This window comes from Electrona antarctica (assembly GCF_951216825.1).
Source record: "Electrona antarctica genome assembly, chromosome: 7".
NCBI classification, from domain to species: Eukaryota; Metazoa; Chordata; class Actinopteri; order Myctophiformes; family Myctophidae; genus Electrona; species Electrona antarctica.
In genome coordinates, this window is record NC_136812.1 from 20,496,217 (window position 1) to 20,523,539 (window position 27,323).

Here is a 27,323-nt window from a genome sequence, read left to right on the forward strand (position 1 = left end):
TCAAAAAGTATTTATTTAAAGACCTTTAAGCCTCGGACAAAGCCAACTCGGCTCCTGACAAATCATGACAATAAACACATAATTAGAACAAATAAAACACTTTTTTTCTTCTTTCTAATTATTTGTTCGGCCTAAAATGTTTTATTTATTGTCATGATTTGTCAGGAGCCGAGGTGGCTTTGTCCGAGGCTTAAAGGTCTTTAAATAAATACTTTCTGTAATGTCTATGGAAAAATTAATGGGAATTCTCTTCTGGTGCCCTCGTCTGAAAGGGGGCGGGACTGCGACAAGCGTAGAAAGTCATTGGAAAGCAAAGGATTGGGTTCCTCAAGGATGTATCCTATAGTCCCGATTCTTTTCACACTTTTTATAAATGATTTTAGCAGTGGAGTTACAAATAGTGCATTACATCTTTACACAGACAACACTGTCATCTATTCAGTCTCAAAACCAAATGCCACCCAAACAATCTATTACATAACAACTAGAGCGGGGACTCCTATTGAAAGAGTCTCAAACTATAAATATCTGGGCATATGGATAGACGACAAACTATCATTTAAAACCCACATTTCTCAACTCATCACAAAACTAAAACCAAAACTAGCATTCCCCTATAGAAACAAAGCTTGCTTTAATTCAAACAATAGGAAGCAGTTGATTCAAAGCACAATTTTATCAGTTATCGTCTTATCGACTATGACGATGTTATCTACACGCATGCAGCTCCGTCGTCACTAAAACCACTCGACACAATCTACCACTCTTTATCTGCCCTCCGGAGAGCTCGGCCCTCAACTGACTTCCCTGAATAAATAAAGGTTAAAGAAAAAGAAAAGACTTGCAATAATCTATGTAACACAAGGAAATGACAGCCACTCACAACATTACCCAAGTAGGACATCACTTCATTACAGCAAAGCATTACTGTTTACATTCAGCACAAAACAAATGTTCGCCGGCCTTAAGTTTCCTTCCTCAGGTTTGTTCTTGGTTGAACATTATCACTTTGTCGTATGGTTGGAATCTATTATTTTAAACGAATGACTTCAATGTATAAATTAGGCTTTACTGTATTTTTCTATCAGCTGACACACATGGCTGATGTGTCTTCCTCTGGGCAGAACATGCATGTTGGTTTGGTTGGTGATTAGCAGATGTGTGGCGTTAGCAGGCAAAGAGACTATCATCAGAGCTCAAGGCCAGGAAGATAAGATGTGGGGGAGGTTAACACTATAATCACATCTCCATATGGACATGGGGCTCTTTGATCCTATCTACCTATCTGGACAACTTACACAATAATCCCCATGGCAGAGCTGCTCCTTCTGCCTCGTGTGTGAGTGTGTGTGTGTGTGTGCGCACGTGCGTGCGTGCGCGCGCGCGCACGTGCGTGCGTGCGTGCGTGCGTGTGAGGGAGTGAGTGTACATGTGAGTGTGCATGTGTTTGTTTGTCAGACCAGAGTCAAAGATTACAAAAATGTTTTTGTGATTTCTACTTGGCGGACAGATTTAATAATAATAGCTTAAATTTATATAGCGCTTTTCTAAATACCCAAAGCGCTTTACATAAAACACTAGGAACAATCTTTATTCAAGAAAACAAAACAAAGCAAAGCAAGTACAAGATCAGTGCAGGTTAAAAGGATAAACAAGGGAAGGGGGGACATCTTAACCAGACCTCAGCTGGGGAAAGCTATCTTGAAGAGGTGGGTTTTGAGTGAGGTTTTGAAGGAGAGGAGGGAGGGGGAAACTCTGAGATGGTTGGGGAGAGCATTCTAGAGGTTGGGGGCAGAAACGTAGAAGGCCCTGTCCCCCCAGGTGCGGCACTTGGCCTTGCGGACCTTCAGGAGGTTGGCTTCACTAGACCTGAGGGGGCGGAGGGGGACATAGGGTTCGAGAAGATCGGAGAGGTAGGGGGGAGCCAGGTTATTGAGTGCTTTGTAGGTGGCGAGCAGAGGTTTTTAGTGAATTCTTTGTTTGACGGGGAGCCAGTGTAGGTCGTGGAGGACAGGTGTAATGTGGTCTCGGGAGTGCTGAGTTTTGGACGTGTTGGAGTTTGTTGAGAACATTGGAGGTGGTGCCGTTAAGAATACTGTTGCAGTAGTCAATCCGGGATGTAATGAATGCGTGGAGTGCTTCGGCGGCTGGGAAAGACAGAGAGGGCCGGAGGCGGGCAATATTCCTGAGGTGAAAGAAGGCTGTTTTGGTGATCTGGTTTATGTGGGGGAGGAATGAGAGGGTGGGATTGAATGTGACACCAAGGTTACGGATGTGGGGGGAGATTGTTACAGTGGAGCCGTCGATATTGAGGGGACGATACTAAGTTCTGGGTGGAGCTGGTTGAGGGAGTTTGGGCTGATGAGAAGGATTTCTGATTTGTTGCAGTTTCAGTTCTTTTTATCCATGTTTTAATATCAGTGAGGCAGGTGGTGGGGGTGGAGTGGGTGACAGTGGTGATGGTATTGGTGGAGATGTACAGTTGTGTGTCATCAGCGTAGCAGTGGAACTGGAGGTTGTGGTGACGGAGGATCTGTCCAAGTGGTAGAATGTAACTAATGAAAAGGAGGGGACCAAGTACAGAGCCATGGGGGACACCATGGGTGATTGGGGCAGTGGAGGAGTGACAGTTGTTGATGGAAATGAACTGGTGGCGGTCGGAGAGGTATGATTTCAGCTAGGAGAGGGCAGTGTTTGTTATTCCAAGGGAGGACTGAAGGCGTGAGATGAGGGTGGAATGATTGATGGTGTCAAAAGCGGCAGAGAGGTCAAGAAGGATGAGAATGGAGAGGGAACCAGAGTCAGCAGAGAGTAGAATGTCGGTGACTTTGAGGAGGGCTGTTTCTGTGCTGTGCATTGAACAGAAGCCGGATTGGAATGTTTCGTAGAGATTGTTTGAGTCCAGGTGTGACTTGAGTTGGGAGGCGAATTTTGGAGATGAAGGGGAGATTGGAGATGGGGTGGTAGTTGTTGGGGGTGTCAGGGTCTAGTCCGGGTTTTTTGAGAATGGGGGTGACAGTAGCCAGTTTTAGGGAAGATGGGATAAAACCAGTGGCCAGGTAGGTGTTTATGAAGTTTGTGATGGTTGGGGAGAGAGCTGAGAGGCAGGTCATTACTAGGGAGGAGGGCATGGGGACTAGGATGCAAGTGGATGCTTTCATGCCGGAGGTTATGGTGGATAGGTCAGATGTGGTGATCTCTGTGAAGATAGTGAGTGGACCAGAGCATGGTGACGGAGGGGGTGTCTAGTTCAGAGTGAATGTTGTCTATTTTCGTTTGAAAAATTGTGAGAAATGATTCACATTTACTGGTGGTGAAGGCGGAGGTGGTTTGATCAGGTTGCTGACAGTAGAGAACAGTGTTAATGGACTTTGGTTATTTTAGATAAAGATAGAGATAAAGAAACACATGTACATAGTTGATTGATTGATGTTATTTGATCAATTATAGATCAACTATAATTTTGCATGTAATTATACCTCATGTATATCTATACAGAAACTCCACTGTCAGAATGTGTGAAAATAGTCCTAGTTTTGTGATTGCTGAAGTTAAAGATAAAGACACTCACTAATCAAGTAAACAATGGTTTTACTTGGGTTGGCATGTTCTAGGCATGTTCTAGTCTATAGCATATGGCAGCAGCGTGGCTGGACTTGCCTATCCACATTTTTCATATAGCCCATAAGTCTTTGCATTTGTGTGTGCATAAGTTCCTCTTTCTCTTGCTGTGTTGACAGTTGTGCAAGAGAAACAAGTGGCCAGGTCTATGAAAACAAGCACAAATGAAAATAGCTGATCTACAAGCTCACAGCGACACATTGTGAGGTTGTACATCCGTTGAGAATAAATAAAAATATTTTGAATATCTTTTAAACATTTTAATAAAAAAGGCACAAAATATGTTCAGATGGATGTCTGTGGACATGTATTCATCGGGGTTTCCTTATTGTGAAGAAATGTGGAAGCAAGCCCAAATAAGCAACTACTATACACTTTAGAATCAAGCCCAAAAAAAAATCAACCAGCACTACCAATAATTTATTTGCAAGTGACTTTACAGAAAAAACAAGTCAAAGGTTGCGCTTATAATAAGCAGACATGGCAACACGGCCCGAAGGAAGCAAAGCACACACACAAGGAGCCCCAGTACGTTGGTGGGAAAAACGTGGATACACAAACTATAGGGGAAAAGTGACATGATGCACCTTTGGAACTATAAATGACACATTTAGGGGGATAATGATAATGATCACACTCATGGTGCTAAATGCGGCATTGGTTACGCCTACTTTATTATGATGTCTTATCTAGTACCTGTAGCTGATAACAGGAAATCTAGAAAAATGTGTAACTTTTGACTCTTGGGACACGGACAGTGTCTGTGTCCCTTTCTTGGGACACGGACAGTGTCTGTGTTTTTAGCCATAAAGAGCAAGTGATGTTTTTATGTTTTTTTTGTGGCTTTCACCTTTTATTTTATATTTTGTATAGAGGGACAGACAGTAGGCTGACAGGAAATGGGGAGAGAGATGGGGGGTGACATGCAGTGGGGGCTGTCGGGATCGGGAGTCGAACACTGCCAGACTGCTACCAGCCAAGGTGCCTGGACCGCTGAGCCACGGCCCAGGCCAGTGATCATGGATTTAAACGGTTCTTAATCTGTCAATGCATGTCCGCGTGTCACTGATTACATTAATAGACTCACCCATGGGAAGAGTTTTGATGTCCTGCATCATTGTTGTCTTCCGACTGAGGCCGTTTGAGCAGACCTGCTGCTGCCTTGGGCTCCTCCTCATACTCCCGAACATCATTCACCTCCTTCAGTTTCAGGACCTTCACCACAAACAACACGATGAACTACAGGGGAGGAGAGGAGAGGAGATTATTTTTCAAGCCAGCATTTGTGGAACATTAGCAAGAAATGTCCACCAGAGGTGGACATTTACTTAAGTAAAAATGTTGTACTCAAGTCAGTACTTAAGTAGAAATTCTGTACTTAAGTACATTTACTTAAGTAAATTTACTTAGGTGTCCACCTTTGACTGTGACTGATCAAAACGGTTTCTGATTTAATCATTTTAGTTTAAAAGTCCAGCCAGTCTAATGCAGAGTGCTGTTTTACCAAGATAGTACTGTGTGTGTGTGTGTGTGCGACTGTGCGTGCGTGCGTGCGTGTGTGCGTGCGTGCGTGCGCGCACACACGTGTATCCTCACCAGGAACCAATAGATGTTCATTAAGAGCAGAGCTGCGAGCAGGGCGTTGAAGAAGAAGTAGAAGGGGATGTTGGGGACAGACTGGAGGCTGGACACACAGGTGGCATAGAGCACCTTCAGTGGGAACCAGTATAGACGGAACCAGAACCTGGCAAAGAGAGAGAGAGAGAGAGCAACAGAGAGAGAGTGAGACAGAGAGAGAGAGAGAGAGAGCAACAGAGAGAGAGTGAGACAGAGAGAGAGAGCAACAGAGAGAGAGTGAGACAGAGAGAGAGTGCGAGACAGAGAAAGGGGGAGGCTTAAACGTTTGGTCTAAATCTTAGCTTGTCTTCACTGAGACATCAGAGCTGTGGAGAAAATACAGAGAAAGACAGAGAGGGGAACATATTGAGACAATGTCAGAGACAGAGAATGAAAGAGCAAGAGGCAAAACATTAACATTAATTGACAGAGTATTCCGTCAGAAGCAGACAGCGGTTGGATTTTAAATGACGGAGAATTCTGTCAGAAGCAATAAATGTGGATGGCGCACTACAGTTCCACCGTTAAAATAGGGCCCGGCAAAGAGACGAAAAAGGAGAACAATTAGAGACAGAAGGGGAATCATCAGACTCAGAGATGCAGAGGAGTGTACTGTGCCTCACCAGGTGATGCTGAAGCTAACAGAGCCCATGTTGGACAGGATGTCATTGAGGAGGTAGTAGCTTCCTCCTCTGGACTTCAGGTAGATGTTGAGCTTGCTGAACTCCAGCTGGATGTCGTTGATGTCATGCAGGAACAATACAAGAACACCTACGTTGTGATATCTGAGGAGAGATACGTGCCACATGCACTATGTCAATTATTTTATAGACGTTTTTTAAGTGGACAAAAATAACAACGCACATTCTTTCTAACCCATTATCATTGCACATGAAATTTGCAGAGCAAGTTCCGCCAAGAAACCGAATCAATGCACAACGATCACATTTAATTGAAAGAAATGCAATGTGATTTCAAGGGGGAATGGTTAATCAGGTTAAAATCTGGGAGAGAATATGTTCATCAATTTGGTCATCAATATGTCCCTATGTCGTGGCAAGACTTGGCCTTGTCTGTGGCAAATTTAAGATTTTGTTTTTACACAACATCATGTTTTTGATCATAAGTTCCAATTACTGAATGATGAAGAGGATTGGTCTAGCACAGTCTGTTCTGTTATGATCATAAAACATTTTTGGAAGATTATTTAATCTACAACAGTACGATGACGTCACAGCCCAGCAAGAAAAGAAGTGAAAATCAAAGAGCTCTGGCTGAACTTCACAATGGAACCTACAAACCTGTACTGTATGCCTAAGCATGTATTTGTTCAATCATGTTTTCTATCTATTCCTATTCCAATCCTATCTTGCCTGCTTCTGTATCAGTCACATGCTATATTCTGGTCATGTGGTTTAATTGTGCAAAAGGTATATTAATTATTCTCTGTGTGTGGCTGCTGAATAATCCTCAGAACATGTTGTGTGATGCTGATGTCTCTTGTGTTTGCCGAGCCTTACATACAGATGAGTAAATGACCACGTTTAGGATCACAACAGAGGGTGTCAAGGACATAACCTTTGCTGGAAAGTTTAGTTTGCTGAATGACAAAGAAAAACCTCATCTCAGTCCATTTCCTGTCGGTCACTGTGTATTTTGGGCGTTATTTGATTATACCAAGTAAGAACACAGGAGCATTTCACATCACCGCCTTATCGGGTTTCCTGCAGCTTTGCTGGACACCTTTGGTTCGGTATCGCACATTAAACAGATGGCTGTATAGCATCCATCAATTTGCATTAGGCTGTCATGATTTAAGCTGACCATATGCTGCTTTCCCTAACCACACATTAGGCACATTGTAGTCAGGTGGCAACCTTGCAATTCAAATGTAAGCATGTCTATTATTAGATGTCATGAACCCCATCTAAAATCCATTACACTCCTCTAAAACTCACGTGTGAAATTAAGTTATGTTTTTCTTCAATGTCAGAAACGTTGAACCCAAGCACCAAACAAACAGACCATACCTGAAGGCATAGGAGAAGCTGATGAGTGCGAGAGTGATGACGTGGTGCACCACCATGACAGTAGAGTCTTTTCTCCAGGAGTCCATGTAGACTGTAGCATAGATGGAGTGACCATAGAAGCTTCCCTGGATCAGGTAGGCTATGGCGATGTCTGTAGGTACGGACATACCACTCTTCCAGTCTGTAGGGGACAAAGGCAGGAGATGTGTGGATGTTAGGGCCTTGATATGAAAGAACCTTTCATGTAATAAAGTGACCAGGGGGAGGCTATGATCCCTAGCTAGCTACTTTCATCCATGAAAATGAATTCAGTCATGGAGGGGAGAAGAAGTGAAGGACGAAAGAGCCGGTTAAATTGTGATTCTAGGATGAAGGTTTTTGGCATTTGATCCTTTTTATTTATAGTACAGCGAAGAATGACAGGAACGCTAGGGCAGAGAGAGAGAGAGGGAGGGATGACATGCAACCATGATCTGACTCAAAACAGAGATGCTGTGGTTTATAAGCCCTCTTAAGATTTGGCTGTTTTTGACACTGAAGTTATGCCATGTGTACATGTAACTCAACAGAGTGTCAAATCCGGTGTGAAACTCAAACAGTACATGTAAAGGTCCTTGCAGACTGGACTCGTTTTCCGGAAAACCGGTGGAAAAACGCTGCTAAATCCGAAAAACGCAGCAGTGTCCAGGGACCTGAATTGTTGACTGGAGACTGATGCAGCATTACTCAAGTACATTTACTCATGTACTGAAGTACAGTTCAGTACAATTTGGAGGTACTTTAACTTTTTCACTATTTCCATTTTTCAATACTATTACTTCTAGAATTGTAAATATATTACTACTTACTTATTGTACTTTTTACTCCACTACAATTATTTGAGAGCGCAGACAGACTAGTTACAATTTTATTCAGAAAATAGATGATCTACAAACTCACAACATTGCATTGTGAGTGACGTATTGTGACGCATATGGGGTGGCAGTGGCTCAGTGGTAGAGTGGCCGGTAGAGCGGCTGGATGGGAACCGAGAGCTTCCCAGTTCGATCCCCCCCAGTGTTGAGCAATACTCTGAACCCCTAATTGCTCCTGGTGTGCAGGTTGGTGGAATGAAATGCACAATCTATATAAAACGCTTTGAATAAAAGCACTATAGAGAGTATGCGCATGCTTAAAGTGAATGGCACATCGAGTGGCAAATCGAGTGGCAAAGCAACAGGCAAAGTGAGTTTAACATTGTTTAATGTTGTTTAATGCAATCAGATAAGACTTTTCTGTGTGGATGTATGGGCTGTCAAGGCCAGAAAGTAGTTTTTTGCCACTCAGTAGGCGTTCCTGCATAACTTCCTGGTTTGATGATGATGTCACACGCATACCCTCTATACTACATGTATATGTATAAATGCACCATTTACCATTGTGAGCTAGTAGTAGATCTGCTATTTTTGAATACGTTGAACATCTTTTTACATTTACTTTGGTACGGTAAGTATATTTTGATGCCAATACATTTTGGACTTGTATTTCGAATACAGGCCTTTTACTTCTAACAAAGTGTTTTTATAGTGTGGTATAGCTTTCACCACTGTCTGTGACTGACATAAACAGGTGTTACATGACAGAGATCCCAGTAATACTCCCTATAGATTATATATATATGTTTATATATAAATGTTATTGTTTCTGGGAAATGTTGTTTCTGTAGAGCCATGACCTTGCTAATAGGAAAGGTATGCAGAGATGAATATACACCACAAAAATACATACAGTATAGATACGCCACCCCCCCACGCAGTCGTAGACACACTCACACATTTTCCTAGAACTCATAAACAAGTACATAGGAATGGTCGCAAAACACATGCACGCACGCACGCACGCACGCACGCACGCACGCACGCACGCACGCACACACAAACATGACCAGACACAGCTATATACGGTGACTTCCAGGGGGAATAGCAGATGTGAAGGGCCAGTTGGGCTGGCTGAGGGGGCATATCAGGTTCTCTCATCTCCTGAGGATTAAAGAACTCTGCTAAGGCCCTTCTGGCAGAAAGACAAAATGACTCTGCTGGCTGCCGGGGAAAGCTCAGTCCCGTAAACCTTATCAGATGGACGGACAGGCGGAAAGTTCCTCCTTGGCCACTAGGGCAACTTTTGTCTCCTGTAGGATGAGGTTACATTCGGACCTTGTGTAATGTTTATTGATCGGACCTTCCGTCATTAAACATTGAAAGAGAGGCTGCTACAGTACCTGCATCGTAGCAGTGGAGCCACTCTCTCTTATCTCCTCTACTATACACCATGTTCTCACTACTGTATACAACTCTGTCCACCCTCTTCTAACCCCTCCTATGATTCTATTGCTAACTTCCATTTTTCTTTATTTTGCAAATTCCCTTGCCACCCCTCCCTATCTGTTGGCTCAGATCCATCTCTCTCTCTCTCTCTCTCTCTCTCACTCGCACGCACGCACGCACGCACGCACGCACGCACGCACGCACGCACGCACGCACGCACGCACGCACGCACACACACACACACACACACACACGCTATTCCTCTCCCTCCCCTCCCTCCCTCGCTCCCTCCTTCTCCTCTGTGCCTCTCTCTGAACGAGAGTGTCCGGTCACATTAAGTTGTTCCTGTACACATCTCGGGCTGACAGCTATTAGGAGTGATGTAGCTTTTAAAGATGAAGCCGGGTTGTCAGCTAGGATGCGTTAGTGCCTCTCAAAGGGGCTGGGGCCTGGATCGAAGCCCTCACACCTCAATGCCTGATGCAACAGACCAAGAGGCTATTCAAAATCATCAGTGGTTTAGGATTACCATCCTGAGAGAGTGGGAGCCATTGAGGACCTAATATGACCCATGTCTATCCCAGGGGTTCCCAAAGTTTCTATGCCAAGGACCCTCAAATAACCACAGCCTCTGGCTGCGGGACACCTATTACAAAATAGTTTGGACAATAATGACATGCCCAAAAGAAAGACACCAGGTTGAAAGTACTTCAACCAATAGTATAGTCTTATGGCAGCCCTGCTTTGAAGACCACTGCTGGTAAATCCTCAGTGTTTATTTAAATGTCCACTCTCCTTTAGTTCTGCAGACGATTCATTTTTAAATGCCGCTGAGCCAAACTGAGTAGGCGTACAGTACTGTCTGTAACACCACTTCTGAATGCCTGCCAACTGGCTGCAGGATCACTCCTCGTCGTGACTTTTGATGATTAAAAAAAGCAAAAGCATTTCAAATGTTTATCTGTATGTGTATGTGTTTCTGTATGTGCCATGCTCTGTATGTGCCATGCTCTGTATCTGGCAACCCTCCACTACCCCATTCTCCCCTTTGTTCTGTCCTCACCTGCTTCTGGAATCTGGATTCAGAAGTGCTCTAAACCCATTCCCTCAACCACACACCCCTCCATCCTTTCTTCCCCCATCCTTAATTCCTTCATCCTTTTATCCCAACATCCCTTCATCCCGACCTCCGCTTATCCGTACATCCCCTCCTCCCTATATTCCATTCATACCTACAACCTTCACCCTCATTACTTCCCCGTATCTTCTCATTCCTTCATACCTTCATCCCCTTTGCCCATCTCCCTTCGTTTACCTCAAATCCTCATGTAACTAATCTGAAATAAAATACAGCCCAATTCCATTGACCGTTTTCAAGGTGCGGTCTTTACCAGTGGATGCGATTTAAGGCGCTCCCATAAAATACAGCAATGCAAATCACTTTAGAAAACACAAATGAGGCTTCTGTTTTGAATAATCAAAGCTCACCAACAACATTTTTACTACACAAAGTATCTGTGGGACAAGGCATTGACAGCTTTACTGTTTAGATCATAAAGACTTTCTCTCCTCATCTATCCTATGGCTGCCTTAACCACAGTGCCATTAAATGGATAAACACTATTTGGAAATGGACATGGACACTTTGTTTTGTTGGCAGTGGCACTAAATGAATGTGTCTAATATTATGGACCAGGATATATAGGACAATGTTTGTTTTGTTTTTGTCAATGATTGTTACTCAACTGATGATATCTTTTTTAAAGAATTGTGTGACTGAGGACTGTCTTATGTGAAAATCTAGTTCAAATTTAGATTTTGACCTGAGCGAAACAAAACTGATCTGTGCCTAGCTCCAGAATGAATGAATAAAATGAACGAATGAATGGACACATTTTCTCTACTTGATACATACACAAAAATAAAACAGCGAAACGGGCGTGCCCTGCTTGTACATATCACATGACACCTCACTCTGTCCTAACAGACCGCAAGTGTGTCTTACTCTTACCATAGAACACGGAAGGGGGGTCATGGAAAAAGTTGTAGGAGGTGAAGAAGAGCAGGTAGGTGCTGTAGGACCACGACATGGTGTAGAAGACCAGCTTCCACGCGCTCTCCGGCATCTTGGCGGCATCTTTGGGCTGGAGGTTGCACCACCGTGCTAGAGGCTACCGAGGACAAGAGGGAAAATTCAAAGTTAGACATCCAGAGAGACAGAAACAATGACACTGACAGAAAACAATGGTTTTCTTCATGTCTAAGGCCCAAACCACACTAATGCAACTAGTCGCAACTACTTGCAACTGCCATTGTGGATAATGGTTACATCCAACTACATGCAACTACTCACAACTGTTAGGTCGCAAGGAGTTGCATGGAGAATCATTGGTGTGATTTGGGCCTAAGATTCAGGTGAGGGGTGAGAGCTAATAATAATAATAATCAACTTCATTGTCCCCGAAGGGATATTTCTCTTCACAGGTCTGTTCAAAACACCCACAACGAAACAACACATTGCACAGAAAAACATATCACCAAGATAGCGGATCCAAATGCCATGAATGCATTGAAAGGGACAAAATCACATGTAATCAGAGCATTGAATTCTCTCAGTAGCCGTCTACTGACCTATCGCAACCGCCTCCAGCGCAAAACGTTATATTGTGAAGGTTTGGAGAAATTGCTGCAAGCATTCTGTGCGTTGATCACGGATACTATTTTGACAGCGACATTGTCTAATTAACAATAACACTAAATCTAACCCTAACCCTAACCTCAGTCTTAACCAGTTTTAACCAGCCACGGAAGTCAGTTGACAAAATGACAACGCTCGTCGTCGCTATCAAAACAGTAGACGTGATCAACCGCACAGAATGCAGCCTACTGAGACCTTGGTAGGTCAGTAGACGACTACTGAGAGCATTCAATGCTTTTGAGCAGAAAAGAGAGTAATAAGCGTGCACGTGACTGTAAGATCCGTATATATGCTGTCTAACATGTAGAAGCAAAAAGAAAAAAATATATATTATATTATTAGTTTTAATTACCAGATTAAATGATATTATAAGAAAGACGGATTTCTACGTTCTGGCACGGTGGGGGGTGGAGAACAAAACTGAATTCCATGTTCCAAGCACTTTTCCTTTTTCCAAAAGAGATTTTTCCATAAGAAATAGAATGCATAGTGTTTTATTATTATTACACTAGTATAACAGAGTCAAGAGGCAGACACAGACAGTAGACAGGAGAGACAGATGTAGTCAGTGTACACACAGCTTTAACTACTGGGACCATCTGTTGACAGTTTTGCACAACTGTAAAATACTAGCTGTGTAAAACTACATGTGACACGTGATGATACTGTACCTGTACCGGTACAGTATGATGCTAAAGTCACTGTATCTACAAGATGTAGATTTCATTTCATTTCATTTCAGGTGTAATTCTTGCTTTGTTTGAGAGGCTGTAAAATTAACACTCACGACATTTCCACAGAATCAACACACAGCCTAAATAAGGCAGTTGAGTACTATAGGTATTCACAGATCACAGCATCATCATCATCATACTATAATTAAGCCAATGTCTGAATGAATGAATGAATTAATGCACCCAGGGCACAGTACCCCCCACGGCTACATGGCAATATCTCACAAGGGGTAAGGGCTAGTATTGACAATTATTGACAAATAAGGCTGCCAGCTGGCAATGGAACTGATGACGTCTGGGAGATTTCCAAATTTTAGAAATGATAAGAATAGAGAAGGATTACACACCACACCGCTTAACAAAATAGCAGAATTATTTCACTCTAAAATGAAGTACACACTAGTACACACTGTGATTTGTCACGGAAACGTGTCTTGTGCAATTCAGTGACTATGAAAACACGGAACAGATATGTGTATCTTTGCGTTAAAGGACATTATAGCAAAATATAGGAGTCATAACTCCACTATGTTTTTATGTTTTATTGATGCTTCCAAGGCTTTTGATAGACTTAACCATTTTAAGTTATTTGTTAAATTGAGCCAAAGAGGGGTACCCAAGTACATTATCAGGATTTTAGCCTTTTGGTATTCACATCAGCTGATGCAGGTGAAGTGGGGCAATACTGCATCGGAACCATTTCATGTTGGGAATGGGGTCAGACAGGGGGGGATTTTATCTCCTTTTTTATTTAATTTGTACATGGATGATCTATCTTGTAACCTGAACCTCTGTAAAACTGGCTGTGTTATTGGTAATACTGTTGTGAACCATCTTATGTACGCAGACGATTTGGTTATCATTTCCCCGTACAGTGCAGGCTTACAGCAGCTTTTGAGGATTTGTTCCCAGTATGGTGTGGACTTTAATATTAAGTATAATGCCAAGAAGAGTAGCATCCTGATTGTGCGAAGTAAAGAGGATAAAAAGGCAGTTTTTCCTAACTTTATTCTCAGTGATAACATTCTCCTGGTCTGCAGTGAGATTAAGTACCTTGGGCACTATATCTCTGATGACCTCACAGATGATAAAGACATTCATAGACAAAGGTGCAAACTGTATGCCCAGGCAAACATTTTAATGAGGAAATTTCATAATTGCTCTTCAGATGTCAAGGTATCACTGTTTAAAGCTTTCTGTACACCGTTGTATACTGCTCACCTGTGGAGTAACTACAAGATGAGTAGCATGCAGAAACTTAAGGTTGCATATAATGATGCATTACGTTTACTAATGAGGGTACCAAGATGGCACAGTGCCAGTCAGCTGTTTGTGAACTTGGGGGTGCCTACCTGTCAAGCCCTTCTGAGAAACCTAATGTACAAATTCATGTGTCGACTAGAGGAGTCTGACAACTGTGTCATCAGGTTGTTAACCAACCCTGTGAAGAGCTCTAATAGGTACTCTTCCATGATTTGGAGACATTGGCGTAACTGCCTCTACAGGCTGTGAGCTTATGTACTGTGTTTGTATATATGTATATTTTATTTTTTCTATTTTTAATTTGTTTTATTATTTACTGTCCTTTGTTCCTCTGTATGTGATCTGGACCGTGAGTCTGCAATAAAGATTGAATCTATGAAAGGTTTGCTATGCAAGCAAAAATAGAGGAAGTCAGAGGCTCAGAAGCTTCATGTGTGTGTGTGTGTGTGTGTGTGTGTGTAGCGAGGTACTGCTCAGTTTCAGCCATTATAGGAAGCCGCTCAATTTGGAGGAGGCGTTGTTTCCTTTATCCATGATTTATGTCTGCTGCCCTGTGTCCGACATGTCAGCTGTACTGTATGTAACGATGCTTTGCCGTCCATGCACGTAACTGGCTGCTCTCCCACTGTCAAACTGCACTGGCAGTGTTTATGTCCTTTGTACAAGGTATTCCTGTACTTCTCATTATGTGGACATAAATAAACATTTCAAATGTGTGTGTGTGTGTGTGTGTGTGTGTGTGTGTGTGTGTGTGTGTGTGTGTGTGTGTGTGTGTGGTGTATGTCTGTGCACGTGTGCACATGTGAACTCTGGTAATATTCCCGAGCCAGCAACACCTACAAATTACATGTTATGAAACATGCATACATTTCCAATGACAGCGTCCAATGAACGGCCCAGTTGTAGATAGTCAACATCACATGTCCCTGAGATGGCATAAACCTGCAGAGTTACATTTGAAAGACAATGCAGGGCTGGGGAAAGGACCATACGTCTTTTGTCTTTGATACATAGAGTTGAAGGTGTTGGCTTTTGCACCAGTTTAAAAATAATCAAGTATATCAAGTATATCAAGTATGTGCAACCAACCAAGTACAATCTGTCAATCTGGTATCCCGACATCCACACTCCACTCTGTATAAACCATCATGATTCTGAACAACACCTAGAATCCATCGCACACATAAGAAATGGATGTAGTGTTGTATATTGCTCTCCACGACCGTATTGTTGACCTAGTGTCTGATGCAGTTCGAAAATATGTACCATCCAGTGCAGCAATGTATAAACATTCAAGAGTGTTACCAGATTGGTTTAGTTGTGCATGCAATGTCTTTGCTAACATCCCAAATACACCTGATGTTGTTTTTGTTGACACCGGTCACAAGGAGGTCCTGATTCTGGAGGTGGGCTGTGTCTTTGATTTGTACATGGACCAGGCATTCCAAGTACCAACCATTACTTGGAATCATAACAAACCTTATTGGGTATCGATGTAGATTTGCCATACTGATATTCGTAAGACTGGTCCATGTACACAAACTGACCATGAGTGGCCTAACAATTAAATAGCTGGCATGACAAAGAGCAAAGCCAAACAACTTGCCAAATACTGCTCTGTTTCGGCTGTTATAGGCAGTCTGTGTGGAGGAGAAGGTGCCATGTGTATCCTTAGGTGCCCATGAACTGTCAACCCCGTTACATTTGTTTCCCTGTAAAATTAATTGTAATTTGCGGATTCAAATAAAGAACTAAAATGTGATGATGAACTGTGTGTGTGTGTGTGTGTGTGTGTGTGTGTGTGTGTGTGTGGGTACATCTCTGTGTGAACTCTGGTAATATTCCCCACCCAGCAACACCTACAAATTACTATGTTATCGTCCGCCCTTCTTATTTGTAGGACGGGGCCGGAACATGCATACATTTCCAATGACAGCGTCCAATGAACGGCCCAGTTGTAGATAGTCAACATCACATGTCTCTGCGATGGCATAAACCTGCAGAGTTACATTTGAAAGACAATGCAGGGCTGGGGAAAGGACCATACGTCTTTTGTCTTTGATACATAGAGTTGAAGGCGTTGGCTTTTGCACCAGTTTAAAAAAATCAACCACAGGGCCGTGAATGATTCATCATCATGGCCGGGGTCAATTGTCAATCTATCGGTTATCAAACTGTTATTGTTTTGTCTTGTTTTATTTATTCACACGATAAAAACAGTACATTAGGTAACAAGGTCTGTGTGTAGAAATGAGCATTTGTGCCTGTCGTAGACATGCGCAAAGCAAGTTCAGTCAGGGAACCTCAGTGCCGCCTCAGCATCACGCTCTCATTCACATGATTCACTCAGCCAATCACACACTCACTCCATCTTCATACCGGCTACTTTAACCGGAGGTTTGCATTCCTCTGCCTGCTTGCTTGCTTGCTGCTGCTGTATCAGCGTGCCGCTGTATACAAACCTGCTGCTCACCCACCTCCACCCCAGCTACCACCTGTCGTTTTGGATCTACTGTTTAGGTACGGGGGATTCGGAGTCCCTATGGTCGGGACTGATGCGCTTGATCTAAGTACCTAAAAAGCAGATCCAATACATCGCCAAACCATAATAAATATACTGTATTGCTCATCTATATTCAATAAATATATATTACATCCTTCTTGAGTTGTCTGACTGAAGTAGGGCTACATAGAAGCAAGTGGAGAGGCTTGATTCACAATTTACAATTTAGGCATTTAGCAGACGCTCTTAATCCAGAGCGATTTACAGTAAGCAAGAATAAAAACATGGTAATACATCAAATACATAAAAATAGTACAAAAAAAAGTTACATAAGTTGAGCCTTTGCATACGCCTGTATGGTCGTCAAGGCTAGGGCAAGTGCTACGGCAAGTGCTACGGGCTAAGATGGAGTCTGAAGAGGTTGGTTTTCAGACCATGGTGGAAGATTGGGAGTGATCTGGGAGTTGGCTGATCTGTATACAAAATCTGTATACAGAATCTAAATGAGTAATTACAGAACACACCCTTGGGGTGAAGCAGTAAATGAACAGAGATCACCCTCACTGTCCTCCATTGGAGAGGATCCAATCAACAGAACTAGTAAGCTAGTGACAATGGCACCAAAAGTTTGAGATACGTCCCCTACCAGCAATAATAACAGGCCAGCCGCAGGCCCATTATTGGTCCGCCCCCTGCACATTTGTCCCGTATGCCGGTCAGATACCCAATCCACCACTGGAGCAGAGATCACATAATGAAGTATAAAAAGCTTCATCCATTGTTTGCCTCCTGCAATGTAGGTTGTGCTTGTGCTGCATTAAGAATTTCAGGTGACACATTTTAGAGCGTGACATGTGAAATTGACTTGACGTATTTTGAAGTCCCATACTCCCCAAAACCTAAGCCTCGATGCTCACACACTGTTGACTACACATAATGGCAGACAGACGGTTGAACAGATAAGCTGTGACCGACTCTCAGCAGAATAGTTAGAATAGTAATACCGCTTGGGAGCATAATTATGTGGTAGACAAACATACTACTAGTAGAAAGATAGTTGGGAGGACAGACAGACAGACGAGTTATGTCTCAAGAGACATTCAAATATTCAGCAGCTGTATGGTTGCTGTTGGGTAGAAACCTTGTACATCTCCATATTTCATATTTTCTTCATAAATGAGTGCCCTACTTCGTCATAGAATAGAGTGTCAAGCAAAAGTAGCGAAGATAGCTAAATCTAGAAGCTCACAAGTTCGTGTCACATTGTGGTGCATTTAGATTCTGAAATTAATTCCGTATGTGGGTTTTATAAATATAATTCAACCAATTCAAAGTATGCACAAGATCATGTTGTAATGGATACATTTTGAACACAGGTACTTTTGTCTATTTCCTGAAAAGTAACGGTTTTGGACATACAAGGTGTGTCGTCGTCCCGTCCCCCCCCCCCCCCACCCCCCGAAAGCGTCGATAAGGTTCCAAACACATGTGTAAGGACAAACTATTGGAAACAGATGGAGAGAGACATGCAGGCAGGCACTGTACCACAGGCAAGTAGGCAGACAGGTGATCAGAACAGACTGTGCCAAGATAGAGAAACTAAACCCCGGCTCCTTAGCTTACCTCTTGACAGAGGAGAAGGCTCACAGGACACACACACACACACACACACACACACACACACACACACACACACACACACACACACACACACACACACACACACACACACACACACACACACACACACTCTCTCTCTCTCTCTCTCTCTCTCTCTCTCTCCTCTCTCTCTCTCTCTCCCATGCTGGACCACAGGTAAGGTATGTAACTGGAGACAGGAAAGTGAAAGGAACCTGTTTCACTGATACACCTCAATCACTTGCCACTGGGCTAGCAGCCTGCAGTGCAAGGCAGGGCCAAGTTCAGAGGATACCTCCAGTGGATTTCAAATAATCGTAAGCATTCGTTCATACATGATTAATGTTTGAACCAATGGAACACAATCAAGATTACCAATACCAAAGCTGCCGTGGTTGTCGATTTCAAGCTGTGGTATATCCCTTCTCTCTCTTACTACTTAATTTTGTTAAGACATTAACTGCATTTGTTTTCTGGCTCCCTCGTAGGAGGAACATCATTGAGTCAGCATGAGACAGGCACAATGAGAACAAGAGGAAGGAAGCTGACTTAGGTAAGAAGATAATAGACCTGCCAACGGGACTGCACATCAAATTGAGCTAGTACAGTATGGTGTTGTACATCAAAATGGGTAACACTATGTTTAACACTGTACAAAGTGTAAAAGGAGAAAATAAAAGGAAAAAAGCAACAAATATGAATAAATAAAGAGAGAGAAAGTGAGACAGAGAGAGAGATAAAACACATGATATCCTTTGTGGCAACGCATACCGATAGGTGGCCTGCTTCATCACCTGACCAAAACCGGACATGCTGATTGGCCAGGGCCACGATGACACATGTCTAGTGAGGCATGAGTGGGGAGCGTGGCAGAAACCACACTGCATACCTCTCTCTCTCTCTCTCTCCCACTAGCATTCAGGCCTAGCTCTCTCACACTTTATCAGCCCTCTCCTCCTCCATCTCTCCAGTTATCGTGACTTGTTCTCCCGGCCACTGTTCCTCTCCATCTCTCACTATGCAGCCCTCCCTCCCTCCCTCCTTCATTCCTACTTCATGATGTCGCTCGCTCTACCCTGCTGCCTTGTTCCGTCTCTCTCTCTCTCTCTCCTCCTCAGTGTCTCCCCCCCTGCCTGCAACATTTATTTATAGAGGGCAGCTGTCAGCACAGTGCATCCCCTCTCCTCTATCCCGCCCACAGCACCCTCACGTGGTCTCCGTCACTATGAAGCCACTATGATTATGGGTCATATGGGTTTATCGTCACCCCCTGCATCACGGACGAGCATACAAACACACACACACACACACACACACACACACACACACACACACACACACACACACACACACACACACACACACACACACACACACACACACACACACACACACACACACACACACACACACACACGTGCGCTCGTAAACACACACCCGGCAGAGGGTAACGCACACCATTGGGTAGATAGGCTTCTACAAACACTACCAGTCTAAGCTCTGCAGCCCATATCTTATTCATTAATCACTATTACGCTGTACAGCTTCTGCACTGCTGCAATGTCCTCTACCGCCGCCAGCCTTCTCACGTCTAATACCGGGCTGTCTCCCGAGCCGAGCCAAGCCTTTTGGGGTCTCGGGAAGAATTTGATTTTCCCCCAAGCTTTCTCTCAACAGCCGGTGAGATAGAGAAAGAGAGCAGGAGGGAGAGAGGAAGATGGAGTGAGAGCTGTTCCTTATAAAATTGTCTGCATTTCTATACCGATGATGGGGCAGTGGCTCAGTGGCCGCATGGGAACCAAACGGTTCCCAGATAATATCCCCAGCTCCTCCTGGTCGAGTGTTGAAGTGTCCTTGAGCAACACACTGAACCCCTAACCTGCAGGTTGGTGCTTCGCATGGTTGCCTTCGCCATCGGTGTGTGAATGTAACAAGTGCGTTGGAATAAGCATTAAAGCTTTAAAGCAGGGGTTTTCAACTGATTATGAACCAGGGACCACCACCCTGACTAAGACTCAACCTGGGGACCAATGTTCTGTTGAAGATTCAACTGATTATGAACCAGGGACCACCACCCTGACTAAGAATCAACCTGGGGACCAATGTTCTGTTGAAGATTCAACAGAACATAGTTGTCCTTATTCTGTTATCTTAACCTTCCATATTAAACTCATGGTAACTGATTCATTGCAATTTATGTATGCTCAACTAGTGGTCTATAAAAACAAATCTTCCATTTCCTATGCCATATGCAATACCTTCACAGACCACCAGTGGTCCACAGACCACCAGTTGAAAACCTCTGCTTTAAAGCATTTACCAACGTCAAGCAGGTTTGTGCTCTGCGCGTCAACCACAAAGCATATGTTTAAATTGATCTATCAATGTATTTGTGAGTGCTAGATGCTCACATTTGTCAAAAAACCAGCTCCACTTGGATAAAACGGACATTCTTTAAAGGACCACTTCACCACTTTTCAACATCTCTTCATATAATTGGTCCTCACTAATGTTCATGATAAAACACCACCATTTTTTCCTACTCAGTCTGTGTCTCATAGCCCAGTTCGGACACCCGTCCACCAGTGACATCATCATTAGGCTTTTTAAAAACAAGATTTGTTTTAAAATATATTTAGATTATTATTATCGTGAGAACGATGGCTTCAACTTTTGCATTGCAACTTTTCAGGAAAAGAAAGCCTGCCGTTTCTATTAGCTTGGATTCACCATCGATGATGTCACTGGTGGACGGGTTTCTGAACTGCCCACAGCCTTCCTATGAGACACAGACTGAGTAGGAAAAAATGGTGGCATTTTATCATGAACATTAGTTAGGACCAATTATAGGAAGAGAAGTTGAAAAGTGGTGAAGTGGTCCTTTAAGGATTGGAAACCGCAAGGAAAGAAGAGTTCCAAATCTTCCAAGTTAAAGTGGTCGTGAGTAAAGTTTTATGTTCAACTCTCTGTCAGGTGTTGTATCACCTAACGAGCCAGCTTACTAGCCTCTTTCTACTTTGGACAGTAATTACCAGACTGTACTGTGTAAGCCAGTTTGCTCAAACAATGGAGGAACACGGAGATTCAGCCACGGTTGTGAAAGCAAGGGCTGTTAAATTGACACCCAAAGCATTGGATGATAAATGTTTAATGCCATTAAAGCACGAAAAGCTAAGCTAGCTAAACTAACTGGTAAAATTAACCAAAAATACAAATCACAACAATAAAGCAGTAATTATTCAAACTTGGCTCCCACAGTATTAATTGGTCTACAATTAATAAGCTGCTGTTGTGTTTGAGTTGAGTGTTGTTAAATGTTAAGCAGTATGCAGCTGTAAATGTTGAATGTCGATAGCTAATGGGCAACAGTGCTATGCTTTCTCTCACCCAACACTCACAATGGTGTCACACTGCTTTATCACCCCATGCAGTCACACTGTACTACTGCATTATATCACCCAATATCAACTTGGACAGGCTCCAAAGATCCAAAGGTTTGTTGACTTTTGGATGTTAATTAAAGGGGCAAACATACCTTAGAGCTGTTGTGTGGAAATAATAATAAAGTCTCCCCATTCTGTGTTTCCTAGAACTGTAATTATGAAACAAATCATTAACATGGTGAAACACATCTTGATGACATCATCAAGATGTGTTTCACCATCAAGATGTGTTTCACCATGTTAATGATTTTTTTCAGACCTCTAGTTCTAGGAAACACAGAATGGGGGGACTTTTTTATTATTTCCACACAACAGCTCTAAGGTATATTAATGACATAGTAAAATGTTGAAAGTGAGTGGAATGCCCCTTTAAAAGTTTAGGAAATAGATTTTCGCTTATTCATGTTTATTTTCTGGCTCGTGACTCCTCATTCTGCACTTCTGGTAAATGGTGCATTTATATAGCGCCTTTATCCAAGGCGCTTTACATAGATTGTGCATTACATTCACCCATTCACACACACATTCATACACCGATTGCGGCGGAAGCCATGCAAGGTACCAACCAGCACATCGGGAGCAATTTGGGGTTCAGTGTCTTGCCCAAGGACACTTCGACATGTAGACAGGAGGAGCCGGGATTCGAACCGCCGACCCATGGATCATTGAACGACCTGCTCTACCTCTTGAGCCACAGTCGCCCCTTCTCTAGCTGAGAGGATATGGAAATGGTCTGTGTGCTTGTACTGTATGTGCATTGTGGAAATTACCAGATACATACACTGAATCTGAGCACAGAGATAGACATAGAAACATGGCTTTAGTTTCCACAGATACTGCAGGACGATCGACGCAAGTTAATACAGTCTATCCTGGAGTGGTTGGCAGATTCAGTCAAAGGAGTACAGAGGTGGAATAACTGAACTTTATACTATGCTAGTTATCTTAGCATCACTAACAGTGTTGCTAACAACAGAGAAGCTACATAAAAAGGTGAACATTAACAAATGACGATTAAGAAACATGGCCTGTCATCACAGACCTGGACACAGATACGCTCCGCCACGGTACGCTGGCATCATGATGGCACGACGTCACTCGCCCACAAATAAATCAATAATTAAATGAAGGTTCGAAGGTTCTTTAAAAAATAAAAATCACCAAATAAAACATTTGAACCCCAATAAATTGCTTTGGGGCCAGGCCTAATGTGTGTCAACCAAACATTTGAACCCTAATGAATGGGTAATGTGTGTCACACTCCTGTATCACCCGACGACACTCACTCACCCTGTCTCACTGGTGTAGGCTATCACCCTACCTGGTCACACCGTAGCCTACTATCACCCAGCACCCACTTTGCCAACCACTCCTTATAATGTGTTTCCTTTGCTCTGTGTCGTAATGTCTCAATGCTTACTGTAATGTTGAGTGTGAAGCACTTTGAATTGCCTTGTTGTTAAAATCTGTTAACCGAAACCCTACCAACTGTACTGTCACACTGTACTCTATCACCCATATACACTGTATCACACGGTTGTATCACTCTGCTGTCACACTGTAATAACCACCTAGCACCAGGAGTGCACTCTGCTCACTTCACCATTTTTGTTTTTGCAGGATCACGTGCACGGACAATCGTGCACTTGCATGCACACAGGCATTTGTTCCAATACCACTGTTGTAGCCTAGCTGCATGCATATTTGTTGTCGGTAGAGTAGCTACTTAGGAAAACAATAGCCAGCAGTAGGCACTTCACATCCCATCGGATGCGCAACCCAACCCGCGTGGTCTCTCCATTCAGTAGAATGCGTTGTTCTTTTCTCCTCTTCGGTGTCTGTGTGTTCATGGGAATAATTAAAACTGAACAAACTGTAGGTAGGTAGGTAGCTACAACAACCTAATACTGCTTTTGTTTTTACACCATCAGCTCTATTGAGGCCTATGCATTCTAGTATCCTACCAGTCTTTCTAACTCTGTGTTATCAGTGTCTATAGCACCCACAATTGATGTTGCACTCTATACTGCCCTACTTGCAGTCTCACTTGCTGTTGAATCCACTACTTCATATCATCTACTGTCCTTACGGTCTGTTTCCTCTATTTCTATATCGTCACATTACATTCTATATAAATATATATTATCGCTATACCGCAGACTCTGTCCCCTCACATAACCAAATGCTCTCACACTGCCTCTTAACCTCACACTCACGTACACACACGTACACACACGCGCGCACACACACACACACACACACACACACACACACACACACACACACACACACACACACACACACACACACACGCACGTGCACATTTTACAGATTTGACTGAAAACAAAATGCAAGAGTGTCAAAACATTGGCTTACAGTATACAGTACAATCAGATAAATGTGATTGTATATCCATGCAGAGATTGTATGCATTCCTACAGCCTGCTGTTTTGTTACAGTAAATACTGTGTTTAAAGACTAACACATGTGACTGTACAGAATCACGTATGTTGGTCAAATGAATGTGAATGTGTGGACCAGGAGGGACAGGGACACTGGGTCAAGGGCGGTGAGATAATCCTGTGGTCCTCTGTCAAGCAGGTGACAAGGGCTTGGATTACACTCCACTGTGTTACTGAATGCTGCGACCACTCAATACCCCCATTCTTTCTTTCTCTGTACCCTCCTCTCTCTCTCTCTCTCTTTCCCCCTTTATCTCTGTACTTCTCTCGCCTCCCTACCTGGCGCCCCCATCTCCCTCTGTCTAATCCGTCTATAGCTCATTCTCCTCCTCCGTTTCTAACTCTCTCTCTTTCTCTCTCTCTCTCTCTATGACAAATCTTAGCTGGACTTATTCGATTTTATCGAGCAAGTGGAGAAAGTTAGGGAGGAATGAGGAGGGGGCGGGGGGCATGGGACAGAGAGTCGGAGAGTCTTCACAATGAATTAAGCGGTTCCCGTAGCAACCATGCACGAGATGGCAGCTGCCAGGATCCAGCAGTGTGGCTAAAGCACTCTCTCTCTCTCTCTCTTTCACTCCCGTCTTCCTCCTCTCAAACATCCCTCCTTCCCTCTCTTTCTATGCTCAACTGCCACCAGCTGTACCCTGCGGCTGCCTCGTTCACCACCCACGATCACACATGCATGCACGCACGCACGCACACACGCACGCACGCACGCACGCACGCACGCACGCACGCACGCACGCACGCAGGCAGGCACGCACGCACACACACACACACACACACACTCTCTCTCTCTCACCATATCTCAGTATCTATCTCAATGTCTCTGACATTGCTGGAAGCGAGGGATGAGAGAGGAGAGGAAAGAGGCTGAATGGACGCTGCTGGCATGTTATATAAACAAATGAAGCAAGGCCAGTGAGTCAAACTTATGTGTGGGTCTATTCAATATGACCCTGTCTGTCTGTCTGTCTGTCTGTCTGTCTGTCTGTCTGTCTGTCTGTCTGTCTGTCTGTCTGTCTGTCTGTGTCTGTCTGTCTGTCTGTCTGTCTGTCTGTCTGTCTGTCTGTCTGTCCGTCCGTCCGTCCGTCCGTCCGTCCGTCCGTCCGTCCGTCCGTCCGTCCGTCCGTCTGTCTGTCTCTCGCTTTCGTTTCCCTCTGCTTGGTCTAGCCTTTGTCTCACCTACTCAGTCTCACTTTCTAATACCGTTAGTTTCCCCTCCCCTACTCTCTTCATCCTTTGCTGGGACATTAGGTACAAACAGCATTTATTTTAGGCTTTGTTAATCTCTTTGGAGCACCACGGTTGGGTTAGGGATGGTGAACCTGGTCCTGCACAGACAGAACACTGCAATAAGTTCTGGAAAGGTTACACTCTGTCTGTTATCAGAAAGTCATCTGGCGCTAGTAGCTCTGAAGGTAAAGCGGCTGTCTGTGAGACAGAAGATTCCCGGTTCGATCGCAGGCTTGGTGTCAAAGTGTCCTTGAGCAACAAACTGAACTCCTAACTACTCCTGATCAGCAGGTTGGTGCGCTAATTGCAGACAATTTGCAAAGTATGCGGTACATTTTTAATGTATATTTTCCGACCGTAATTTCAAATGCCAATTGTTTACAGATACACTGAACTGCCCTTTTCACACATTCACTCTGGAGTATTTGCTTTATCCATTAAGTACCCTCTCATCTGTCCTCTCTCACCAAGGAGAATCACTCCCGCTCTCTCCTCTCCTGCAACTTTCCTCTCTCCGGTTGTAGACGGGGGACAGCTGTCATGGGGATAATGAAGCATGTCCTATGAGTCAGACGCAGAGGTGAACAGAGTACCTCTTTGTTGTCCCCCTGTCCGACACGCGCACACACACACGCGCGTGCACTTGCACCATGGTGTGTGCGCGCAACCTTAAATCAAGGCAGTCTGAGTCACAGCTGTGGCCTTCTATGGCTCACGAGTCACGACATGCTGTGTAATGCTGTTTTTTTAAATATATTTTCAGCCCCTGTCACCATATGCCTCTGGGTTCTCATATGCCTGGTTCTGGACTGTCTGGGTGACAGACCGACAGCAGTAAGGCTGTGTGTGGGAGATGAGGGAGCTGTTCATTTCTAAGTGACTGACCGAGGGAAAGGACAACAGATGAACAGTGTGCTGCTGGCCTGCGTGCTTGCGTGCGTGCGTGCGTGCGTGCGTGCGTCTCAGTGGAGCAACACAGAACACACACTTACTGTAGCCAAAGCTGTAGGGAATATTGTCACAGGACAGGACAGAGACACAACACACACAACACAGACAATTTACAATTTCACACACGCACACACACACACGCACACACTCAAGATGCAGTGATTTGACATACACACAAAGTAAGAGAAATAGGCCCACACATCAGCAGCAAATATTATGACAAGTGGAGCCACAACAACATAATCATACTACATGTTGAGAGTGTCCTGCATGTGCACTTTTGCTGAGTGTGTGTGCAGTCTGTGCACCTCCTGTGGTATGACAATATTTACAAGAGCGTGTGTGTGTGTGACATGTGTGTGTGCGTGTGTGTGCGTGTGTGTGTGTGTGTGTGTGACGTGTGTGTGTGTGTGTGTGTGTGTGTGTGTGTGTGTGTGTGTGTGTGTGTGTGTGTGTGTGTGTGTGTGTGACGTGTGTGTGTGTGTGTGTGTGTGTGTGTGTGTGTGTGTGTGTGTGTGTGTGTGTGTGTGTGTGTGTGTGTGTGTGTGTGTGTGTGTGTTTCCGTGTGTTGACTAAGCAGCCGTGAGCAGGTGTACCTACAGTACAGGAGTAGGTGGCTATTAGGAGGCTATCACACTTCCTGCTCTAATTGATGCCTGGAGCATCACATTAAAAGGAGACGTCTTTAGAGACAGGATTAGGCTAATATGCACATGCCCAGTATGCACATGCACACGCTGACATGAGTGGCGTCAAGGGAGACCTGGCCGACATGGCAATAATAATTATAAACTAAATACCTGTACTACATTTCAAACGTTTAT

The 27,323-nt window shown here is 43.8% G+C and overlaps 1 protein-coding gene across 2 annotated transcripts in view; it reads right to left on the reverse strand.

The window, feature by feature from the left end:
* cers1 (ceramide synthase 1) overlaps window positions 1-27,323 on the reverse strand; it is a 47,895-nt gene that overhangs the window by 5,547 nt on the left and 15,025 nt on the right. For both annotated transcript variants that reach the window (XM_079504956.1, XM_079504955.1), the window contains exons 2-6: window positions 11,583-11,742; window positions 7,269-7,449; window positions 5,862-6,023; window positions 5,218-5,365; window positions 4,709-4,860 (exon numbers count right to left, since the gene is read on the reverse strand). In XM_079504956.1, the coding sequence (XP_079361082.1) occupies window positions 4,709-4,860; window positions 5,218-5,365; window positions 5,862-6,023; window positions 7,269-7,449; window positions 11,583-11,697 (758 nt within the window). In that variant the 5' untranslated portion in view covers window positions 11,698-11,742. The remainder of the gene's footprint in view (window positions 1-4,708; window positions 4,861-5,217; window positions 5,366-5,861; window positions 6,024-7,268; window positions 7,450-11,582; window positions 11,743-27,323) is intronic.